The sequence below is a fragment of the Pollachius pollachius genome (genome assembly GCF_949987615.1).
Source record: "Pollachius pollachius genome assembly, chromosome: 15".
Taxonomy (NCBI): domain Eukaryota; kingdom Metazoa; phylum Chordata; class Actinopteri; order Gadiformes; family Gadidae; genus Pollachius; species Pollachius pollachius.
The window spans coordinates 16,063,562-16,088,921 of record NC_136948.1 but is presented as its reverse complement, the minus strand read 5'-3'; the positions used below and the strand labels follow the sequence as shown (position 1 = coordinate 16,088,921).

Below are 25,360 nucleotides of genomic sequence, written 5' to 3'. Positions count from 1 at the left end.
TAAAATCCCTTCTGGATGCAACATGATAGTTGGCTAGTAGAAAGCTATCTCTACACATGTGTAAAGGAGGGATGGGATGGAGCATGGCACAGAGATGTTGGAAGGACCATTTGGCATTACTTATAATACAATTAATAACAAGATTTCCCTGCATCTTATTTAATACTGGTATGGTATCTGTTGCACAGTCAAAGCCACACGAACAATTCCGCAGTTAAAGCCATTGAAAAAGTTAGTTGATTTGTTCAACATTAAAACAATTTAAGCAAGAAACGGAAAGAAGAATCAAGTTAACCACAGTCGACATAACAGAACGGACATAAAACATTTTGATTTGGAGCGTTTGCACGATGTTAAAAAAATAAAATAAAAATGACATCAAGCTGTGTTACAATAGACAACCTTGCCTCTCTGCTCTGCATAACAAGCAAGCCAAACGCACAAACGAAAAGAATGCTGTTCCCAATCAAAGTCCCATAAACTTTCCTTATTTAGATTTCCCTTTTTGAATAATACCAATGAACAGCTTCAACTCCTACCGTGCACCCAAACCAAGGTCCGTCCCTTGTCAAATACTAATTGAAAAAGCGTGGGCGCATTCATTTCGCACATGTCCCCAAGTCGCAAAAACGTAATCATTGGACGACCGCTCCACGGAACCGCCAATGGTAGCGGAACTGTGCTAGGGGTGGGGGGTGGGGGGGGGGGGGGGGGGACATACCAACCACTGCCACATGGACCCTCTGGCTCCCGGGCACCACATCTGGGGGTAACGAGAAGGAGGTGGTCCATGAATTGCTGTCCGTGTTGGGTGCCAGCTCCAGTAAGAGCGTCTGGGAGAAGGAGCATGCGACGCCCTCCGGCTGCAGGGAAAACACAGAAGTCATAAAAAGAGCCCTGTGGGCTCAGCAGCGTTCTCTGCGGGGCTGTAGGATTCTAATACAATTGATTTCTTTCATTTTTTTAAGAATCAGCAGGGCTCTAAGCTGGCAGTTTTTCCGAAGGAGAACCGGGCTCTAAGTGTCCAATTTGAAGGGGCACGCAAAGAACCTTAGCGGAACTTTAGGGGCAGACATTGGCATAATCATTTTCTTCACTACACAAAAAATAAATCATATTTGTGGAAGTTATTCATGCTATTGCAGATTCAAATTTGTTTTCACATGCAATCAAAATAGAATTGATTTTCTTCGAAAGAGATACATTGTCCACATGTTCCATGTGGATTCCTCTAAACAGCGCTTTAAAACATCATCCCAGCCCCTTTATCATCCAATGAAACACCGCACCTTCACGAGCACGGTCTGGACCCATCTCCACGAATCCTCCGCCGAAAACACGGTGCCCGATATTTCCATCTTGCCCAGAGCCAAGGGCCTTATGGGGAAGAACGCCTTGACAGTGCTCTGGGGCCCCACCGTCACTTTCCTTGCGTTCACTACAGCAAGGTCCCCGTCCACGGCGAGAACAAACTCAAAGGCCTCGTTTTGCTCCACCAGCAGTATGATCTGCGGCGGGTAGGAAGGAGAGACGAGGGAGTGAAACCAAGAACAAGACATAAATAACAGAATAGCAAACCAGAAGGAAAACTAATGAACAAACTATTAAAAATGGTGATAATGGAGCGAGGTAGCACAAAAAAAATGTGGGATCCGACAGGATGCACAAATAAAAAACAACTCCGCTGGCTTATAATAGGACTCCTCCAAGTGTTTCCCACAACAATACATAGGCAAATCGATGGGTCCCGTTTCAAAAATGATTTTTAATGGTCAGACTTTTCTGAGATTTTTTCCCAGACAGTTGACTTAGCAATCCGCCATTGTTTCACAACACATATGAAGCAGTACTGTTGTGTTATTGAGAATAGTGGAGCGGGATGCCTCTGAAAACCTGACCACACGACAGATCCAGTCTCCATATACCAGGCTGCTGTACCTCCAAGTCCCACATCAGGATGTTGTAGAAAAGTAGCTCAAGCACAATCTCCTCTCCTCTGATGACACTTTCTGGGAGATCCATGTAAAATAACTTCTTCGATGACTCCTTCAACAGAGAATGACACTTTCACAAAGCTGAAAACCAAACTACTTGCATCATCATGACAGTAGAGCCCTTAAGAAATGATGATGTACTGACTCTCAGTGGGGTGGTGGTGAGAGACCCGGAGAAACCCAAGCCCAGCTCGTCGGACATCACCAGTGCTTCCACTCTCCAGGAGTAGATGGTTTTGGGAGTGGTAAAGGATGGACTGACCCATGTCGTATCGCTAGAGAAGGGAAGCATAGCAAAGGAGTGAGGTGTGTAAGGGTCACACACACTCTAGGGCTTGGTGAACTAACCATTGTCGTATCCATTGCTTTTGGAATCGGGTAGGTATCTGGGTTCTCTGCTCAACAGATCATTCGTCGAGCATTGTGTTTGGTCATTTTCAAGCAAAAAAAGCACGTGCTGGTAGACTCAGAAAAGTCAATTTATTTGATTGACTAGTGGACGGTTGAGGAGAGAATGCAAGCAAGCAAAGCATCAGCCCACTCACCTAAGGTAATTGCTCACATACATCCGGGTCACTGGAGTTCCCTGATCAGTCCAGTTGCTCCACCGCTCTCGTCTCTGGAATGACCCTGGCCCTGCTTTTATTGACAAAAGCAAGGAATAGCGTCTGGTAAGAGATATAAATCCAGCAATGAGTTGGACCAGCTGGACAGGTTGAGCCTAGCAATAATTAGGGTTGAGTTGTGGCAATTGTACAAGTTGTCCACTAGAGGACGGCAAAGAACAACAGTAAAGTCCACACCAAGCGAAACGTTGCTTTACATTCCAATACAACACAACTTTATTGTAAACACAAGGTGTGAAATTGGCTTTTGCAACATTTGGCATATACATCAACAGAAAAGCTCATTACACATAAACCCAACGACACTAAAAACATGACAAAACACAAAAAAAGCAGCAATATGGTACTGTCACTGGAGTTATATGCATGACTTGCATGTTTGAGGGGATTTTTTTGCAGAGTTTGATGAGTTCAGTAAATGCATGATAATCTATTGCCCCACCCGTTTCAACCTGACCTGCCGCCCCGGCTCCAAGTAGTTGGCCATCGCTCAACACCACAGTGTTGCACTCCTGAGGAAACACAAAACGCCCCGCAGGACAGTAGTTACTGGTTAGCATGTCAGCAACTAGCATGTCATGACCAAAAGCAGCCGTAAGCTATTATGCTACGCCCGCTACTATCACGCCTTGCGATCGGGACACATGATCGCACGAATAAAAGATACAGGCCATGGTGCTTGGCGAGTGATGTGAGGAAGACGGGGGAGGGGGTCTCAGTTTCTCCCCTCAACAATCACACACAATGTAGCGCCAGCGATGATAATAACCGCGGTAAACATCCTCCTCGTCAAACCCCTCCCCCCACAGGGGGATGCGAGGGCCCGCCCACCACAGACACCGCCTCAGCCTCGCCTGTTCAGCAGAAACCCCCAGGTCAGAACACACAAACACAGCCACACCGCGATACCCGAGACCCTAGAGTTACAACTTCTTGGAAAGGGCAGAGTCACCTGGGAACAATAGGATGCAGATGGTTTACTTCCAGTTCCACCCGTTTAGATGGAAGACTGGGAGTGGTGAGGACTGGTCTAAGGGGACTGCTGGTCTCTGGTGACACTGTCTGAGGCCTGGGTGAGCGCCTCTTTGGAATATAAGTTAGAATATTAACAGAGGAAGGCGGGAAGAATCCGAAAAGCTAAATGAATGGAGTTCTCCTTCAAAAATCAATACCCAATGACTCGAGGGAGATGTGTTGTCCCGTCATTTTGAAGAATATTGTGCGTAGTACATAATATGGTACTTTACATTTATAGTTGAGTACAAGTGACATTTGGAATAATGTCCCTGGTCATTTAACCAAAGACTTAATTTTGACAGTGATTTCATCATTTTAGTCAAGGAGAGGTTGACTGGCATAAGATTCATGGCCAAGGCAGATGTGAAATGTATACTTGATTACTTTCTTGATTTTGCACAGTTTACTACCATTTGGTCAGCCGGTGTACTATCTCAATGGTTACGACAAGCCCTCCACCAGTTACCAGTTTGTGGTCACCATAAAGAGAGATACCACACGGCAATTAAAAAGGTAATTGAACATACAACAGTAGAATTGTGAGGCAGACAAGGATTTCTGTGATGGTTGCATTATATTGGCCAATAAGACACTGTGGTATAGGGATGTTGTTAAACTGCAACATGATGTGGATTCGACATGCACTACCGTGTCCCTGTTGGACAGCCAGTCCTCCAGGGGGAGTTGGGCCTCCGGGGTCCCCGTGGTGACCAGGATGAGCACCTGGGATCTGGGCTCCTGTACGGTCACAGTGAAGGAAACCGACCGGTTGTGCCCTGTGAGGTCCTCATTCCACTTTAGAGACACCTGTTGGTCATTCACACACACACACACACACACACACAAACACATAGTAGAGGGGCCTTTGATCAAGAGAAAGAGCCTATGATAAAGACGTGGGGCCTATGATAAAGAAAAAGAGCCTATGATAAAATGGTGGGGCCTATGATAAAGAAGAGCCTATGGTAAAGAGGAGGGGCCTATGATAAAGAGGTGGGGCCTATGATAAAGAAGAGCCTATGGTAAAGAGGAGGGGCCTATGATAAAGAGGTGGGGCCTATGATAAAGAAGAAGAGCCTATGATAAAGAGGAGGGGGCTATGATAAAGAGGAGGGGGCTATTATAAAGAGGAGGGGCCTATGATAAAGAAGAAGAGCCTATGATAAAGAGGAGGGGCCTTGGATAAAGAGGAGGGGCCTATGATAAAGAAGAAGAGCCTATGATAAAGAGGAGGGGCCTATGATAAAGAAGAGCCTTTGATAAAGAGGAGGGGCCTATGATAAAGAGGAGGGGCCTATGATAAAGAGGAGGGGCCTATGATAAAGAAGAGGGGTCATTGTTAAGGAGGTCAAGCTTATGATTAAGAGGAGAAGAATATGAGAAAGAGTAGTAGCCTATGATAAAAAGGAGGATCGAGGGTAAAGAGAAGGAGGCTATGACACAGAGGAGGAGTCTACATAAAAGAGGAGGAGTCTTCATAAAAGAGGAGGAGCCTGATGAAGAAGAGAAGCACATGGTAAAGAGGAGGAGTCTACATAAAAGAGGAGGAGTCTTCATAAAAGAGGAGGAGCCTGATGAAAAAGAGAAGCACATGGTAAAGAGGAGGAGTCTACATAAAAGAGGAGGAGGAGTCTTCATAAAAGAGGAGGAGCCTGATGAAGAAGAGAAGCACATGGTAAAGAGGAGGAGTCTACATAAAAGAGGAGGAGGAGTCTTCATAAAAGAGGAGGAGCCTGATGAAGAAGAGAAGCACATGGTAAAGAGGAGGAGTCTACATAAAGGAGGAGGAGCCTGATGAAGAAGAGAAGCACATGGTAAAGAGGAGGAGTCTACATAAAGGAGGAGGAGCCAGTGTAAAGGAGGCAGTCACGTGGTTGGGCTGCTGGATGGGTACGAGCAGCGTGTCGCTGACCACCTCCCCGTCTGGGAGGACACAGTAGACGGTCACACAGACCTCTGGGAACCAGGACATCATGGGAGTGAGCCAAAGGGAAGGAGAGGCTACCTGTGTCCCCGCAGTGAACACCTGACCTCTGGCGCTGACCTGGAGGTACAAAAGACGACTCATGAATGCAGGGGAACGCTACAATGCCCGACCTTTTATAAATTGGTTTGGTCTCGAACTTGAACTGTCTCAACTCTACAGACAAACCCCCAAATGCCAAGAATCCACCCCCAAATTGAATAAGAATCCACCCCGAATATGGGTCAAGACTTTTTTTAAATAGGCTGTGAGCAAACTTACAACATAGTGAAGTTCAGCGAGTTGGAACGTAGCCTCCACGTTCATTTCATGAGACGATCCAACCTAGAATAATATAATCGAGAGTGCAATATAAACGGTATGTAATGCCTTATCAGTATATTTAATACATTGTTATTGAAATGTGGATCAATACCAGTACCTGCACGGGCAGAAAGCTGGACGGCTCGATCTGAACATATGAGCCAGTAGCAGAGGGGAACTTTGAGAAGAGGTTCAAAGTCTTCTTGCTGGACATGAACGTAGCCTGCATGTAGTACAGCAAGTCAAAAACATGAACACTCCTGGATAAGCATCAAATAGGAGGATGTGTTAAGATAATATATTGATGGTTAGGGTTAGCGTGCTCTAAAGAGCACACCCATTCCATGTTGCTGTTCAACACGCGTTATTCATTGTTATCCATTTCAAACATAGAACCCGTACATTGATGATAAGCTCCTGTATGTTAGCTTGCAAGGTAAACCGTATCAGGACAACTCCTCCTTCAACCACTGGAAGAGTGGTGGTTTCTGTTTGGTCTTCGGCGTGGGAGGTTTTCTGCACGACCGCGACAGACGCAGAGTTCAGCAGGACTTGCGGGGCGAGAGGCATGCCGTCGAACATGGAGATTTCGAGCTGAGGAAAGCACACAGATGACAAAGGTTAGGTTCAGTCAATGACGATAACCGTGGTTCAACTTAAAACAGTAAACCGTCCACTTATAGGTCCTCACCTTGGCAAAGAAGCTTAAAGAGGGCTTCAGCACGTGGGGAAAGTCCCGGAATTGGAGTTTGAATGCGTTTTGCAGTACCCGCACTGCAACCACTCTTTTCTCTGTGAATCCTGAGAAACGAGCACCAGTTACACACAAAAATACCAACCATGACACAAAGATGTATATTAACAGCAAAAAGTATTTAACAGCAAAATATTAAGACAATATTAAAAGTGATGAAATTTGATCATTATTCCTTTCAGGATTATAAACATACATATACAGCCAACTAACCTGTAGAGCTTTCAGTGACAGAGGCAGTAATGTTCAGTGTGATGTCTTCGTCACCAGGCTGATAAAGGCTTGCAAGCGCAACTTTGCTGAAGAAGAACTGCTCTGCTACATAGAACTTCAGAAACACAGGTTAAAATCAACCCAGACAGGTTCTACTGCACTATATACTGGGAGCATGCCTCTCTAATGTAGCATATCAGCGTATGAGAAACATTTTCCAGGACTTTTTGCAGGACATTTTCCATTATTATAACTAGAGTTTTCGCTCGCACATTGTGCACGCTCAACCTATAGTTGTAATTAAACCCATTGCAATAATGCGGAAACCCCAGTCGATAAATTTCTGAGCGCATAATATAATAACATTTTGCCTATAATTTTAGAACATGTAACATTCGTTCACCACAAATTACTCTTAAAAGGAGTGCCAACATTTAAATATTTACACCATTCAGCTAACAAAAGGCAACAGGCTGGTTATCATTTAGGGGGCCACTCAATGACATGCAGAAGCGTCATCAACACGTCCACTGAAGTGGTGAGAAACACAGACTTTCTACTCCTCATTCACATATAAGGTCATTTACATTTCCTACAGAGAAAATACTACCTCTGGGGTAGTATTATTCAGGAGATTTTCAGGTGTCCATGTGTGTTCTTACCTGCGCGTGTGTCGATAGCAGAGCCGTTGTGTTTAAAAACATAACGCCTTAGCTCGAGTGTGTCACTGCCTTTGTCTTGACGTGTGGTGTGTGCGCGTGTGTGTGTGTGTGTGTATGCGTGTTTGCGGTGTATGTATGCATTCGCGCGTGCTGTGTGTGTGTGTGTGTGTGTGAGCTGCAGGCTGCTTGGCACATGCGCACATGAGTAACTTGAGTCACTGGTGCAACAGGCCTGCTATTATAGTAGTAAGATTAATTAGAATTTGTTCATAATAATTTAATTAGTTTAGGCTCACCCCTTTATAGCTGAGGAATAGTTGGACAGGAGCTGTTGCAGGGGTAATACGGGTGACATTCACCGATAAAGTCGCATATATCATAGCAGAATGAACCCTAGAAATACAGCAATAAATAAATCAACATTCAACATTGCCAGCAGCCATATTTCTCAACAACACAACTCACTATCTTGTTATCGACTCATCCCATTTTGGTTTAATTCTTAACTCAAACATTGTTGTAGGACCAGCTCCCCAAATCAAGAACATATGTATTCATTAAAGACAGGTTGACATAAGGCATTGGGATAATTAGGCATTAAGAAAAGTCAATATAGTGACCACTAAGTACAAGAAAACCATTGGTTACCACTTAGTTCTCACTGTGCCTGAGATGTCCTCTCCCGCCAGGATCTCTGGTGCCGTCTCAAGCTGCAGGTTAAACATCGAGGGGTCTGCAACTACCAGGCAAGACACCTTCAACATGGGGAGCAGGAATCGGGTGTATATCCATGACAAATAAATGAATTTCTATTCTAAGTCATTTAATTTAAGTTACCCGGGTTTTCCACCATGAATACCTTCTCGTCAGTAAGGCCCTGTGGATAAATACAAAGAAGTAAACTGCAAAGGTTTTTCTGATGTAATTTTATGTAAGCCAAAATATGTTAACCCATTATTAATAGGTGAATGGAATTCTATGTGGACACCTACTCTGTACCCAAACCAGGGGACGTACGGGCTGTTGTTCAGAGGCAGATATACCAGCTTGTCACTGATAGTGGCGTTTCTGATCATTTACAGCAGAATAAAGCCTCTAGGCTGATGAAGGACCATGAGGCGTAGCAGAATGGCCTTTCATCCCCTTACGTTTCCTACATGGCTACTTAGTAAATAAATCAATAAAAGTTTATTGATTTATTTTTTCATTTTTGCGGAAGCATTTATAAAAACCAATAAAATAATTGTAAAAATGCTTAAAATATTTCGTTTTTGTGTCAGATTATTGATCTCTGTGTAGGTAGCTGTGCAATAAGCCGTTTTTTTTAAACAAAGGTTAAAAACTATGGTTTCCTTCTTCAATAATTTCTGAAAAGAATATTGTACATAATATGGCTGGCCATGATAATATCCTGATACAGTCTTCTGGACGTTGTTATTCCCTAACACACCCTTACAAAAAGGACAAAAAAATGATAGAAAGTAACCAACTTACATTTATTGTGGTCACGACGGCCCACTCTCCGATGGCTGGGCTCGGAGACAGATAGAATTCCTGGGAGACAATTCCCAGATCACTTCCCTCGGAGTACCATCTTTGGTTGATATTCCCTCCGGGATCCTGTACATGACAAAATGATCAGTCCCACACACTAACCTTGTTTATTCTGTCGAGGAATAATACAGATTTCAGAAGAAGTGAATAGACCAAAGATCAGCAGTCGTTGGGTTTAATCGGAATACACAGAGTGAAGTGCATTCCTCTCTGATGTTCTCAGAGGGGAACGGTTCTTTAGGTTTAATTGGAACACACAGAAAAGTTTATCACCCTCTGAGGTTCTCAGAGAGGAATGGTTCTGTGGTACATGGGGGAAAACCAAGACATTACACAATATTGTTATGGGAATGAAACACTGATAGTCTGTTGGAGTCTAAGACGGGAGAGACCTTTAAACCGTGAAGACATGAGCAGCTTTATTTGTCAGAGATGCCGGTGTTGCCAATTTATCCCTATGGAGTTGGGCATTGAAACCCGACATAGCATCGATGCTACCCTGGGCGTAGTCTCTCCAGCATTCAAAGTTTCAACTTCGACTCGGTGGACACTGACCACTTGAAATGCGTCAAATCAGATCCCAGTTGTGTTTGAGGTTCTATACCCAATGGCGTTCTTCACTTCTAAAGACACAGTATAAATATGAGTTCAAAGTGCTTAAGTCCTGCCTGTTGGCGATTTATATTCTGAACCTCGAGTCCAGCAAAGCTTTCATGTACGGATCATGTGTTGACCCCTTAAACTTTGAGATGGATCGTCGACGGTGCTGTTGACTGTAACACGGCTGTGTAAGACCAGGGATCAACTCTTCCACATGTATTATTGTGGTTGTTTTTTTTCAGTAATACACAAAGGAGGACCCTCACCAAGACGCTGATCTCCATGGGTCCTCTGTAGGGCCGGTTGTCCAGTTGCAGGGACGCGATCCAGAGCAGCACCTTGTGCCCGGGGCCGTAGAACGCTCTGTCCGTCTGGACGGAGCTGGAGAAGTTCCTGCGGCTGACGGTCAGCCAGGTGGAGTTGGAGAAGATCAGCTGCTCTTCCTGGTAGCCGCTCAGCGTCAGCCTCACCCGGCCGCTGGGGCTGAGGGGGTCTCCCTCCAGCTGAGGGTGGAGCGTTTATTCATGGCACGTCATCAATGAGTGAATAGTGCATGAATATACAGTATGGGTAAATTGTGTGTGTGAGTTGGCGTGTAGTTGTGTGTGTGTGTAGGCGTGTAGTTGTGTGTGTTTGGAGGTTTGTGTGTAGGTGTGTGTGTGTAGGTTTGTGTGTGTGTAGGTATGTGTGTGTGTGTGTGTGTGTGTGTGTGTGGAGGTGTGTGTGCGTGTGTGTGTGTGTGTGTGTGTGCATGCAAATGTATACCCCTACTAATATAAACCATCTTTATGCTGTTATGTAAGACATGGAATACAAAATACACATACTTACTGGAGGAAGAGTAATAATTCTAGTCAAACCTATAAAAGACAAACAGACCAAAACTCACAATCACAATAGACGACCATTCCCAAGATTACAAAACGAAAGGATACATAAAATAACCAACCTCCAGGGATGGTGACGGATGCACTGGACAGGTAAGCTTCTCCCTGTGTCAGACGGGCCAACACGTCGACAGAGGATTCGGTGAGGATGGTGACAGATAGATTAGTGGCTCTGGACGTGTACAGTTGATGTGAAAACGAGAGCAGATACAGGGGCTTCTGGCTAGAAGAGGTTAGTGTCGACGTCAGAGTGGTGCTGGTGGCTGTGGTGCTGGTGGTGGTGGTGGGATAGAGATTTGAGATGCAAGACATGGTTAAGAATTTGTTGCACACTCGGGTGAGGAGATAGCTACACAATACATCTCAAAAAAATGACATGCTTTAGAGACGTATCATTATTAGTTTCAACATTTCATCATGAGTATAATACTGTCATTTATCATATAATATTGATATCAATGTACTCTTACAGTGATATATACTTTCAATCATTGCAAACAACCAAGACAATATTAATTTTTGTCCTCTTTCAAGATAATAGTATAGCCCTTTTTACCTGGACGGAAGTTGAGCCGAAGCAGGTCCCGATAAACACAACAATTTCACAAGCCATAATCCAAGGATACCAAATGCATTCATTTTCCCGAGCTTGGCTTTAGCTGGTGTCTCTGGCCGTACAACTAACGCAACCTTAAACCCTCACTAACTAACAGCGAGTGGCATTTCTTCTAACCTGCTCAAACTCCCTCACATGCAGTCATACTCTGTTACTGACATACGAGGCCCTGTCGTAATTCTTTCTCTTCTTGCCAATGACTAAGGTGGATCCCGTGGGGAGAAAGGGATATAGAGCAAAAACAAAACACAAGCATAGTTTTAGTCAGACATTGTTGTGTGCCCCCCCCCCCCACCCACACACACACACAGACAATACCTTGCGCCTTGGGCGTGTTTCACTTCAGCCCATTCACAGAATAATAACAATCCCCCTACACAGTCCACTAAATACTGGGACGTTTAGGCCCCATTGATTCTTTAATGAGAAGACCTTTGTCTCAGGTGTCCTGACATTTTCTCTGAGGGACACATATACAATAAGCAGACTACTCTGTAGCATCGCCCTATACCCAACACTGATGTACAAGTGTTTTGACCTATAGAAGTTTCTTCGTTGTCCTGCGATCCTATACTGTATATGCTGTTTTAGAGATTCAGAGACCAAAGGTCAGCTCGATAAAGGAACCGGGAAGGTGTGACCTCTTCTTTCACATAGTGACAAAAGGGGAAGTTACCAGGGACAATTGCAAAATAACGCTGTAGGCCTTTATATATAAATACACATTTGGATAGGGTTGGAGTAGGGGGAATGAGAGGGGAGGTATGTGAGGTGGAAGGCACAGAACGCCATGCCGTGCACCCATCACGCAGTTGGTTTGAAATGATGGTCAACACTTATGATGCATCTCCTGTTTCGAACCAGCAGATGGTAGTATATACAAGGCAAAAGTTCCATTTTGTATATTTTATCATGGGGTGGTTTGCTACTAGTCTCAGCCTATTCCGTTTTAAGGTTGTCTCTGCGAGACCAGAGTACAGGGTCTTGCTGCATTCTGAGGATGCTCCACCAGGGGGCCGCATCATCATCATTTTCTGTTATGAATACTTTATATTTTATTTAAAGTCTACAGAAGGCAAACATTGCCAAACTTCTTGGGGAGCACTAATAAGATACTAATCATCTACTCTTTGAGGGCAGGTCGTACAGCTCATCTTTCTGTGTAAGCGCCTAATGAAGTGAACATTTTATCTATTTCATAACTTAGAAGAAAACATTGCTAAAATAAAACAATCATTAAGCAGTGCTCAATTAATTTCAGTGTTTATTTATTTGGCATTATTTTCACAAACATAATTGCATAAATAATTATGCAATGTTTCTTTCTTCAATACAGCACTTTGGCCACTGAAGAAAGGGTTAGAAAATATAGCAAGATGTGTATATAAAAAAAACATGCAAGCGTATGAGGATCACTTTCCATTATAGCCCGTCCGTGGTGTGCAGCTTCCATTAGAAAAACTGCAGTCACATTTTAATTGTAGCTAAATGGGTTAAGGGAATTCAAATTCAGATATATATATTTATTTTAACATTATTCAAAAAACATTTATTAGACAAAACTCATCACCAAACATATCCCTAATGTGCCAATGGCAGGCAGAAGAATCTCACAAAAAGTGCGGACAAAAGTGCATATTAACAGAGTGTGCATAGAGTAACCAGGCATGAACATATGACACCGTCCACAGTTCACGGATCAGTTAAAAAGGCACGGCGATAAGTGCTGATCTAGTGTTTGACCTGACTGTGGTGCAGTACCATCTCATGAGGCTGTGACGACAGTATGTATATAGGACTGCAGCTGATCGTACGGCCTATCCCTGATAGGTCATCGCGGGACAAGCACGGGTGTGCTCGTTACACTAATGATGGGTCAGCTCCTTTATAGTACCAGGCCACGGGTGTTGTTGGCCCAACTAGGGATTAGTCAAGTACCCCGGCCCTGTTACATAAAAAGGAGCCAACCCTTGATTAGCTTTATGAGTGACACCCGTGTTTGACAATGACGCCTCTGAAAAGGGTTGACAGATCTAAAGGAATGAACCTGCTCCTCAAACGGCCAATGGCGTGCCCGTCCTCGTTAAGCAATGGCGACACCAACGACCAATACAGGAGGGCGTGGTCGGTGTATACATCTCTTGAGAGAGGTGTTCAGTTACCGGTTGAGGCGGACGCGGCAGACATTTGTTTCGCCCGCGTTCTACCGGCCTTCGGAAGCATCCGTGTGGTCATGGGTCCATCGGTCTGGACGTCAGTCCGTCCCGTCTCCATGGCGGGTGGGAGCTGTCGGGTCACATCTCAAAGTGGCGGTACATGCTCTCCACGTAGCTCAGCACACGCTGCCAGTCTGGTCCCCCCGCCCGCAGCATCTCGTCCGCTGTCTAACAAACACCCAGGTATACATTGATTACGACTTTTTGAAGCAGCCTGTATGGACCGACAAAACAAAGCATGCGTCCAGTTTGCCGCGATGTTACCACCGGATCGCATGTGTGCACAAAAGACGCACCAGTGAGCGCGTGATCCCGACGTTCTCGCCCGTCTTGAACGCCAGGTTGAGGTTCTCCCGCTGTTCGGGGGAGAAAGTCAATAAGTAAGAACCAATTTGAGTTGGAACAAAAGCTATTCTGGACAGCTTTGAGCCGGCCGGTGCGCCCGGGTCCAGACCTTGTTCTCCGGTTGCAGGCTGGGGTAGGGGACATGAGAGGGGAGGTACGTGTGGTAGACGGCGCAGAACGCCAAGCCGTCCACCCAGCTGCTGCTGAAGTTGGTGAGGTCGATGTTCTGCGGTTGACAGAAAACATCATAGGGTTGTCATTTAAAAAAAAAAAAAAAAGCAAATGAAGAGTATCTCTTAAAGCATTTATTTAAACAGATTTTTAAAAAAAAAAAGCAACCAAAAAAGCCTCAATTACTGCTATCAAAAATGTGATTGGCCACGCTGAGGGCCACCCTACCAAATCTAAATACAGCAGCTTCTAGGATTTTCAAGTTAGTATCGAGGATTGCCCACGAAACGAACACTACAGCAAAGAACGTGGACGACTGCATGTTAAGTCCATAAAGTGCTCTACAAATGTCCAGTGTTGTACGGTCCCCCCCAGCACCACCGTCATTTTTTGCTTTACGTGCCCCCCCCTCACTAAACCACCCTCAATAAACGGGTTAACAAAATAAAAGATCATTACAGTTAAAGTTACATTTCAAGTCAAGCTAAACTCCAACCCCAGCATTAATTCAAGTTGTATAGCCCTTAATCACAGCTACAGTCTCAAAGGGCTTAACAGGCCATATATTCATGACGCCTCCCGAACCCTAGCCCCCTAAAGGGCAGGGAAAAAACCTCCCTTAATTAGCTAGGGATAAATCTTGAGAAGGAACGCAGAGTGGGGGATCCCTCCTTCCAGTGAGGATCATCAGCGTTAGTGCTGACCTTGTATCCCAGTGTGCGGTTCTGGCACCAACGCAGCAGCGAGTTGCGCTTGGACCCCCCGTGACGACGCAGCAGCATGTTGAAGCCGTCCTGGGACCTGGCCACGAAAACACACAGGAAGTGAGAACGGCTCCCGCCTTACAAAGCGAAAGCAACCACAAAAAAGGCCAATCATCTGCGATTGTTCTTCCAAGCCCACCAACATGGAACAATTATGCCCATCTACCGTGTACCATGTAGGTTGGATCATTATTAAATATTCAAGGTTTGCGTCTTGAGGGCTCAGCGAAGAATGAAATCTGTGTGTGTGCATGCATGGCGTGCGTGTGCGTGCATGCACTCACTTGGTGGGAGGCAGTTCACTGAGGGCGGAGTTGTACTTGTTCAGAAGCTCCTCCCGCTTCCCTACAAAACACACCCAAACTGTTCACCACCACGACAGCAGCAGCTTACCAACACAACACCTTGTGTTTTTGTATGCAGATATAAATTAATGTACACACCGGCGTTCGCAGAGGAGCTCTCTGGCCAGTCCAAGCTTCTCTGCACTCTAAGTTGGTTCGAGTTCTGAAAATAGGAAATGACATTGATCAACGTGTGGCTCTCCCGTTAGCATGTTGTTAGCCACTGGACCCTGATAGAGTGGATGCTCCTGGAGTGGGTATGGGTCACCTTGTTTGTACAGGAGGCCGTGCTACCAGAGTTGGACTGGGAGGTTCCATTGTGCGGCGTGTGGGAATCCAAGGAGAGCGCTATTCTGGATAGACTTCTGTATGACACACACACACACACACACTTTATAATGGACAGGCTTGGGCAGCCAGGCAAACTGTTTTTGATAGGATTTTTCGGAACCCTGGTTCCACTTTAACTGCAGTCGATCGAGTGATTCTAACAAAAATCCTTAAACTGAAGTGTCCCCGCCGAGCCAGGAGAAAATGGGAGTGCATTCACCGCCAACCACAAACCTGGCGACATCGGTCGACAAAAAATGGGTATCAGTTTCCCATAATAATAGCCATAGGAAAATGGTATCCAGCGAGGGAAATGGGTGATAATTGGTGCATGAAGATGAGTGAACACACACACACACACACACACACACACACACACACACACACACACACACGGTTTGTTTTAGCCTCCGCACCAATGGTAGGCTTATTGGATATAGAAGTCTTAATAAAATCAGGTCAGGTTTCTGAAACTTCTGACAACAGGGTTGACACGTGCCGTATTTCAGCTTTTCTGTATCACAGGTGTCTGATGGTGCAGCTTCTTCCAAGCTAATTCAAACACGCATTTGAGAATCTTAGGAGTCTACTTTTCGTTGCTGAAAACTTTAGACAATCTGTTATAGGTGAATAGGTCACAAGTCACCACTTTAGTCACCATTGACCTCTCACCTTGACCTTTCTGTAGTTCCTGTCCTCCGCGTCTCATTGGTTCGACTCGTCTCTTTGCTCCCGCCCTCACCGGTCACATTTCTCATGTACCTCCTAGCCACGCCCCGAGTTTCTGTTTTAGTCTCCTCCCCCTTAGTGACAGCGTTGGGCATCGCCGGTCCATTCAGACTCCTGTTCGCCGTCCCTTCTCGCCCTAGCCCGTGCAAGCTTCTCGTCCTGCCCCTGTCCGTTCCCACTAGGCCTCCGTGGTTGTTGGTGCAAGAGTCGGGCCTGTCCCGGGCCTCCGTTGAGGCCTGGGCCTGTGTTTTGCCATGCACCTGGGCGGCGGTGGCCAATTTCTTCAGACTTTCGCTCAGCTCGCCCCTCAGAGACTCCAGCTGCGTGTCAGCCTCCCTCTGCCTCTGATGGGCGGACGCCAGCTCCCTCTCCACCTCCTTGTGGGCCACCCTTAGCGCCAACAGGTCCTCCTCTGCCTCGGCCCTCAGACGGTCCGCCACCGCCACCGCCACCTGGAGGTCAGTCTGGAACTGCAGCCACTCCATGCGCTCCATCTGCATTGGGAGGGAAAGACAAAATGTTGGGACGTTGAGTTCAAGTTAAGTTGTTGTTTTCATTTGGCTGCCATTTTTAAGTGTTTGATTTCCCAAGCTATTGAATTCCCCAAAGATTTTTCAGGAGATGGCCTTCAGTTCATAATTTGATAAAGCCATTTTTACTTCTACTTGATTGAAGCAGAATATATATTCTTACAAAGATTTTATCTGATCATTTACATTTAGGGCATTTAAGTTATCAAATCCTGCATCGATGTAATCTTGATTGATCAGCCTTTTGGCCAACAGCGGAGGGGAAGGTCGGAGCGAATCAACAGCAATAACTAGCAAGCCTAGAGAGGCAGTAGGGGACAGTGACCTCTGATGAGGTCATCCTCTGAAGTAGACCTAAGCTAAAGTCAACATTGAAAGGTCAGCAGCCAATACGGTCGCAAAAACAATCATTACTACCTGTCAGGTGAGGTCACATGGGTTACGTTTGTAATGACAAGTGACCACACGTTTGGACCAATAAAAATCACTATTATATTACATAATAAAAAAGTGAGATTTTATTTTTTTAGATGCAGGTCATTAATAAGGAGGTAGGGGTTAGCCATGTTTCTCAGGGATGCAGGCTACAGGTAAACTATTGACTAGACTGAACCGCTAGGCTATCTGGCCCCCGATTCTATCCCCAGTAACGGTACCGGATTTTAAATCCTGACGTTGTGTGGTTTGACATAACCATTCGTTTACTACCACAGCAAAAGATGAAGGTGTATTTATGCACTTCTTTCATCATACAAATAAACCCTTACATAATTCCACTCAAATACGACTCATCAGTATTTCATCACCCGAACCAACACGGCTGCCTTCATTATAACCCTGCATCGCCTTTCTGTGGAAATAAGGAGCAGTTTGAATCGGGAAGTGGAGTTTGCAGGGGCGTGTATTCATGTGCAGTTCCGGCGAATTCCTTCAGACTCTCTGTGGCCTGGAAGTGCACAAACCTTGCCTCCGCAAATACGCTACAAAACACAACCACAAAGAGCTCTCTGAGCAACGGGAACCAGGAGGTAAGCAAGAACAGGCCGTTTGTGAAAATGCACACATGACTTGACACAATCCCGCGCATGTGTAGGGGGAAAAAAAAAAGGGGGCAAAGGGGGGAGAGCGAGAGAGAGCATTAATAATATAGTGGTTTAAGGCCTGCACAGACTTTTGTTGCTGCAAACGTTAAGCCACAGAGAAATTGAGCGAGCGCAGCAGAGGAGTAGAGGCGCGAGGCAGGCAGGCAATTAGATGAAGAATGGATAGTGAGGAGGAGGAGAGAGAGGACCCTTGCCAAGTCGCACCCCTTATCTGACCGGCGAGACTCACAAGACCACAGCTGGGCCCGATTATACTGGACGCAGTCTCTCCCAGCCTCCCTCGCTCGCACACACACACACATATCATATTTCCATTCTATCACACACAGGCACACACTCCTTTTCAGCCGAGTGCAGAGTCAGGCTTGCTCACACAGATCCTCCGTTTCAAATTAAAAGTTGGAACACACTTTCCCAGGCAACAAAAAATAAATGCAGTCGCATTTGGTGGAAAGGTTGGAAAGTGGGGAGCAAAAAGAGGACTCACTACTTATTTGGGTGAATTGTTTAAAATGGTGAACACACACATACACACACACACACACACACTTTGTAAGGTGAATGTGGAGCTTCCAACTACAGCATGTCTCATTCAGGCAACAGGAAGGGGAGTTCCTCAATTCTCACCGAGATAAGAATGTTTATTCTCCCTCATACATATACAACTTAGCCATGACCTAGTGTGACAATGCAGCCCACATGGGCACAAACTGGATGTGCAAACACGCCCCAATTGCTGGAAAGGAACCAACACACAAGGAGATTTCGAGTGTGTGAGTGTATATGTGTGTAACATCTGTCCCGGGATTAATACCCACACCCTGTTCTCTGGACGTATACATGGGGGAAACATCCCTGTTTCGTCATGCGTTCCCCAGTCTCTCCAATGTGTTCGAAAACACAAGGTCACCAAGACATAAACCATCTCCTCTCGCTCGTCCTCCTCAGCCCGTTCTCATGATTTACAAGATCCCCGTTTGTAGCCAAAAACGATCTGAGCCGCATCGCAAATGAACATTACAAAGAGCACGAGTCCAACTGTCCATTTGCACTGCATTGCAAATTTGAAACAGCGACCATGCACATCCTCACACAGACCCCCTCGAATGCAAATTTTACATGCCTTCATAATAAATGTATGCAAGATTGGGTATGTCTACTCACAGCAAAGAACGGCAAATTGCATCAACAATGTTGCCGTTCTTTGCTGTGAGTAGACATACCCAATCTACCCGCGTGAAACTATTAAAGAATAACTTAATAATAACCAAATAAAATATTCCTGATTTATAATGAATCTGTCTGCAGCAAAGACCCTTGACATTGCCCAGCTTTAAGCTTCCAAAAATGTTAGATAGTAGTCGGGTTTGAAGGGCCAATGAAAAATGGAGGCTAAAGACCAGTTATTATAATGATAGCGTAGGAGTGTTGAGAAACGAGAACAGGCATAATGCGGGAGAACATGGAAACGAGCACGGTTTGGCGAAAACAAAACCCCTAAAAAGGCATGTTTGGTCTAAGGAAGCGTTGAGAAATAGGGAATGTAATCATGGATGAAAGGGATGATGAGAAGGAACTCATCATCAGCAGCAAAGCAGGGAAGAAGTTGCCAGCTCATTTATTTTTCTTCTTTTAAACTTCTTGTCTTTTCGGTGGGGGGGCCAGGGGAGCTCTGCGGGGGAGGGAGGGAGAGAAAGAAAGCCAAGGAGGAAGTGGGGGTAAAACCGACCAACCTAGAACCAGTCCCTCTCCAGCCACCCCCTCCATGGATCAGTGCACTATTTGTGTTAGTAAGAGCGACTGCGTGTCCGGACCGTGCGAGGGCCAACAGACGCACACACGCATAAATAAATACTGGCAGCGAGGCTAAATAAAACAAGTTTCGTCTTCTTAACAAATGAGGCCCACCGTTCCCCTAGCACCGGCACCACCCACTCTCCATCCCTCTCCACAAAAAGGTTCCCAGGAAAGGAACACGGAGTGGAGGGGGCTGGGTGAGGGGAGGTAGGGTGATTCATACCGTCGAAACAAACTCTCCGAGCAGCAGCAGAGATCAGCCAAATGGGGGAGCCCCAACTTAAAACACTTCTCTGGGGTTTATTTTTCGTGACTGGGTTACAGACAAACCAGGCTACCTCTCTTTGAAAATGCATACCCCCCACACACACACACACACACACACACACACACACACACACACACACACACACACACACACACACACACACACACACACACACACACACACACACACACACACACACACACACACACACACACACAATAAGGCAGAGAGATTGATGGGCAAGAAGGATGTATGGAGGAGCGAGAAAGATTGAGCGATCGAGATAAAGACAGTTCAATAGTAATCGTGTGCACATTAACACTTGGACTTGTACTGGGTAAGTGGGGGTTAACTCTAAATCTATTGGGGAGGGGGGGGGCGGGGGGCGGACTTGTGTTGCAGCTGCTGCGTGCTGCTGTGATCTGGGACAGATCTGGAGAAAGGTTGGATCCCCCAGCCAGAATCCTCATAAGGGTGGGCCAGGAAGTGGAACACACAGCAGACAGGAAATTACCATCCAAAGCAGCCCCCCCCCCCCCCCCCCCCCGCCTCTCTCTCACTCCCTTCCTCTCCCTCTCCAATATCTCTTCTACACCAATGAACATAAGCACCAGGGGACCCAATGAGCGCAGGCAGGATGTCTGATTCAGACAGAGCCTGGTGTGGGGCCAGTCGTTAGGGGTCAGCCCATACAGGCTCCGTTAACACGCGGCGTGACAAACTGTTTTAAAACCTGCACAACAAACTTTCATTGCAAAGTCCACCACTTCCTTCCAACTGATGGCTCAGAAAGTCATCACCTCAGATCTACCATCCTTTTTGTTGCCTCCGTGGACCAAAATAATTGAGAGACGAGAGAGCCCTGGGGTGATGCAAGTCATGGGTGGGATGGTGTCATTCGTTACATGCTTATCGTTTTCCAAACAACATTTTCAAAACGTTACAAACCTTACTCTAAACGCTACTCTAAACTCTTGGGCTAAAATTAAAATAAAACCTTGAGGCTCGGGAGGTGGACGGCCAGCCAGCCAGCAAGCTAGAGAGAGAATAGAGAGGGAGCTATAGGAGAGATAATAAAGTCTTATGTAGAATATGAAAGGGTTTCCTTCCTTCCTTCCTTCCTTCCCCTGGGCTTCCAAGGAGGAGCGGAGGACAGGAAGATCTCCATTAGCCTGGGCGAGGGGAGGGGTGCATTCCAGTTTTCCCACTGCTGGAAAATGGATGTGGATGCGTGTTGGTGGGGTGTTATCAGAGTGTCTCACACACACACATACACACACACACACAGTCAGGTTGGCGTGTGTGACGTTTCCTGTTTACAATTCTATATTCATCCCGAAGACCCTGCGACATGCCTTTGGCATGTGTTAAAAATTCCAGGGCTACATATCTGTATGAATTCAATTCAGTGGAGAATGGAAAGGATAATATTTTCCATAAACAAGGAAAAAAGTGCACTGATAGTTTCACAACACAACCAAGGAATGCAGAGACTTTGCTGCTCCTACCTGCAAGTTAGTCCTCAGACTGTTGATCTCTGTCAAAAGACACTTCAGCAACTCTGAGGAGAGAATGCAGAAAGTGGACAGTCAATGTCCAATTGAAAATGTATACATGTTTATCATTCAGCCATCATGGCGTTGAACAATGCATAGCGTTGGCCGCGATAAAACCTTAACTAACATTAGTTAAATCTATATTATCTTGGTGTTCAATGTCCTGCTTTCAACCTATATATTTTCCTAAATGCAGGGCAGGTTAATTCAAAATCTTGCAACCCAAGCGCAATTATTGATAAACAGTAGATAAATGTTGAAAAATAACAAGCACTTAAAACTAAGATTAGTCGATTAGTCAATTAGTCCATAGACAGAAAATGTATCAAATCTAATTTGGATAATCCATGAATCATTTCATTTATTAAGAACAACAAACAATAACAAACGATTTCTGCTTTACTTTGCAATTAAATTCAAATATTTGGTTCATGGATCCCTGTAATAGGAATAGTTTAGTTTTTTGTTGCTGCTTGTCAGATAAAGCAAGCACATTCGTCACTTTGGACTCTGGTTACTATTTGTGACATTTCGTAGACTAAATTAGGATTTGATTTATCGACAAAAAAAAAAGAAGTGATTAAAACCAGTGGAAGCAGTCCTAAAATACTGGGACACAGTCCTGACGGTCTCACCTGTGGTGCTAGGAGCTCCATCTTGAGTCAGACCCAGGGTGGTCCGACACTGCTCCAGCATCGTCTCTGCCTCCTCCCCCGGGACCTCCCTGCTTGGGGACTGGCTCAGCCCACTGTCCGTCTCCCTCCAGTGGCGGTCGGCTCGGCCGTCGTCAGGCGAGGCGGGGGTGTCCAGCGCTACGGGGCTATTGTTGGGGCTCGCTGTGCCCCCCCACCGCTGGGTGCCCTGGGCCCTGGGGGCCGGAGTGGAATTGGAGGGACCCCCGTTACACCCCGGTGTGGCCCCCTGTACTTTAGGCGAGGTCAGGAGGCTCTTCCCAGAGCCACCAACCATGACGCTGGTAGGGGTAGAGGGCGGGATTGGAGGCTTCCAATCGGGGGCTGGAGTAGGTGTGTTGGGCGCGTTGCCCAACTGGGATTTCTTCCCGGTACATGGTGGGAGGGGGGTTTTGGCTGGGACTGGGGGTGGACAGGACACCGGGGCTACGAGCGGGGATAGGGGTGAACTGGCGCATTTTACTTGGAGGGGGGAAGGTCCTTCGTTGGTGGGAGATGTGGGAGGCGTGTGGAAGATATCTGCATGGCCTCCTAGAACAGAAACGGACAAAGGTAGATGCTTATACACAGAGCGAATGGATGGCTCCCTAGACATAAAGCTATATACAGGGGAATACAGAAAGAAAAGCTAAAGTACAGAAGAATTTGCTTGGCAGTAACCAGTCTAGAATGTTGACCAGGTTTCAGTGCATCTGGCACGACTAGATGAACTTGCCAAGGTTTTGGGTGGCAGAAGAGGGGAGGGGGGACCACAATCCAATACGTCTATATATGGGCATTCCTCCTATAACCCTTCTTTTTCCCCCCTTTTATGTTTTTACTGCTGCGTCACTCATGCTCCCAAGAGTGGGTGAGGTACACACCGAAGGGAGAGCAGTAAATTGGCCTTGAACCGTACTCAAACTCTGTCATCTATCGCATAGCAAGACCATGAGACAAGTGAACTTTGTTTTAGGCTCTTTCCAGACCCCCGCCCTGTAATAGGAAAATACCTCAAGATCATTCAACTTTATTTGCACATCTTCCCATTGCAGACCTTAACGCACTATAGTCTTTGTGTACGAGTAAAAAGAATTACAGAACAATGCCTCAAAGGAAAGGTTTTGTATGGCTGTGTGTTTGTCTTTGTACACATCTGTCTGTAGGCGGATGCGCTGCAAAAAAATGGCGTGCGTGCGTGTCGGACAAAATTAGGATTCCTATGATTAATCCATTGCCCTTGTGCTGAGCCGGGGAATTCTGCCGATTCATCACAGCTGGGCACTGACGGGGTGGGGTGGGGTGGGGGGGAGGTGGAGGTGGGTGGCGGGGTGAGCGTTACAGCAGTGGGTTCATGGTGCAGAAGAGCAGCGATGGGACGTCGAGACGAGTGATCAAAACGGAGACGAGCCAAGACTGTAATTTGTTGAAAAAAAAAAAAAGATAGAATACACACAGGCATCCGGTTCTCCCTTTATTTATCCTCTCCTTCATTATGCATGTGTGGTCCTTTCCCCAGTGTCCCTCAGGTCTGTACCTCTCTCTACACCGCCCTCCCCGTCTGCTCGCACTCTGCCCCCTCCTCGCTGTTCTGTTCCTTTCTTTCCCTCCTTTATTAGTTCCCCCTCTTCCCTGAAGAAGAGAATATGTATTTGAGGCTTGGCAGTGGGCTCGCTTTGTTCTCACTAGCAGACTGCCAGGAGTGTGTGTGTGTGTGTGTGTGTGTGTGCGTGTACTTTTTTGTGTTATATAATTGAAAATCCTTTTAGAAAACATGAAGGAGCTTCTTAAAGTGGTTTACCAGAATTAGGGAACAGGGGGTACTGAAGGGGCAACATCCAGAGTCAATCACACACACACACACACACACACACACACACACACACACACACACACACACACACACACACAGTGTGACAACATTGTTACCCTTTTGTGTTGACCAACCTGATGCCCCGTGGCTTTCCTTGCTGGAGAAGTGACCCATGGTGCACTCTGATGGCCACCCTGCAGTTGTTTCTTCCTGGGGCCTACCAACACGTACACACAAAATATCTGAATATATGGGTTAATATATATTATTTTAAATACAATGTTAGCCATAGGAATCATGTTATGAAGCACATTCACTTTTTGAGCTTGAGAACAGGTTATTTTTGAGACAGTGTCATCAGGTTCTCATACACTGATTATAGCTTACATCTTGACAGAAGTGAAATAATAGGTTATCCTCTCCAGAGTTATCATGAGCCCAGGGCCCGGCAAGGCGGAGTGAAGTTTACAAAACAAGCATTGGTGTGCACAAGTACTCATTTGAATGCCAATTTTGCTGTTGCAAACAAATAACAAGGTATTTGGAATGGGTTGTCCGACAAAAGCATAGTGCATCAAACCAGACAGGGCACATCAACACCAGACAACGATCATGTGCTCATTGTCTGGTGTTGATGAGCCCTGCCTGATTAGATGCACTATGCTTTTGTCGGGCTATAAAACACATAACTCTGGAATTTATTGCTTTGAAAAACTCTAAATAAGCACTTGACTTGTTAAGAGTCGAATGTTAGCCTTTGTAGCACATCTAAAAGACCATGAACCAAATTCTAAGATAAGACATCATGTTGGGACACACATGGTCGCCGTGGAGGCGTCTCTTTAGCGAACAGCGTTAGTTATTCACCCGAGTTCCCCCTCTTAAGAAACTTATGTTTGTCAGACGACTGTCAGAAGACTTTTAAATTAGCATTTAAAACAATCGTGAGGTATTGGTATACTCGACGAGCAATTTGATCAAAACTTCGATGCACCGATGGATGCGTTGATGTACATCAACAACATTTCAGTATAATGAGATACAAATACGTCATGTTGGGGCGCCCCCAAAGATAAATCTAACTTCAAACTATTTTGGGGACAGCGTTGTATAACAATCTGTTAAAGGTCAAAATAAAGATGGTTCCAACTCACTTTATTTATGTCTTAATCGCCGAGTCCCGTTGTTGTGTGCACCCTCCCTCCGCGCTAATCATCCACAACTTCGCCTCGCTGTCTTCAGCTTATGAGGAGGGGTGTGCGGTAAATGGCAGAGAACACACAAGAACATGTCCTTCTCGTTTTAAAGGCAAACATGTTATTTCCACACGATGAGGAAAAAATATCACATGGGTAAATCCTATAAATCCGCACCCGACATACAAAAAACGAAAGAAAACTTTGCATCGATGTTGGACGTTTTTTCTTTCTATCCACTAGAGGGAATAGTCGCCAAATTATATTGTATCCCCTCTTCTCATGACATCTCAAATCTGATTGGCTGGTTTCCGAGA

At 45.7% G+C, this 25,360-nt stretch overlaps 2 protein-coding genes across 2 annotated transcripts in view; both read right to left on the bottom strand.

The window, feature by feature from the left end:
* LOC307086941 (CD109 antigen-like) overlaps nt 1-10,906 on the bottom strand; it is a gene marked incomplete at both ends in the record, with an annotated part of 49,491 nt that extends 38,585 nt beyond the window's left edge. Inside the window, 16 exons of the mRNA XM_079752288.1 lie at nt 722-863; nt 1,290-1,508; nt 1,939-2,046; nt 2,140-2,269; nt 2,752-2,761; nt 3,078-3,132; nt 4,286-4,375; nt 5,508-5,681; nt 6,043-6,147; nt 6,327-6,518; nt 6,616-6,725; nt 6,892-7,006; nt 8,216-8,308; nt 9,974-10,210; nt 10,539-10,567; nt 10,657-10,906. Of these exons, the coding sequence (XP_079608414.1) occupies nt 722-863; nt 1,290-1,508; nt 1,939-2,046; nt 2,140-2,269; nt 2,752-2,761; nt 3,078-3,132; nt 4,286-4,375; nt 5,508-5,681; nt 6,043-6,147; nt 6,327-6,518; nt 6,616-6,725; nt 6,892-7,006; nt 8,216-8,308; nt 9,974-10,210; nt 10,539-10,567; nt 10,657-10,906 (2,059 nt within the window). The remainder of the gene's footprint in view (nt 1-721; nt 864-1,289; nt 1,509-1,938; nt 2,047-2,139; nt 2,270-2,751; nt 2,762-3,077; nt 3,133-4,285; nt 4,376-5,507; nt 5,682-6,042; nt 6,148-6,326; nt 6,519-6,615; nt 6,726-6,891; nt 7,007-8,215; nt 8,309-9,973; nt 10,211-10,538; nt 10,568-10,656) is intronic.
* Nucleotides 10,907-12,482: 1,576 nt separating this feature from the next.
* Nucleotides 12,483-25,238, bottom strand: LOC307086738 (uncharacterized protein). The gene is made up of 12 exons (XM_079752046.1): nt 25,002-25,238; nt 23,982-24,064; nt 21,999-22,586; nt 21,316-21,368; nt 16,053-16,603; nt 15,319-15,415; nt 15,150-15,213; nt 14,991-15,051; nt 14,647-14,743; nt 13,881-13,997; nt 13,723-13,782; nt 12,483-13,594 (listed from the first exon to the last, which is right to left on the bottom strand). Exons 2-12 carry the CDS (start codon nt 24,019-24,021, stop codon nt 13,505-13,507), a joined length of 1,818 nt encoding a protein of 605 aa, XP_079608172.1. The 5' UTR covers nt 24,022-24,064; nt 25,002-25,238; the 3' UTR covers nt 12,483-13,504.
* Between the last annotated feature and the right edge of the window lie 122 nt (nt 25,239-25,360).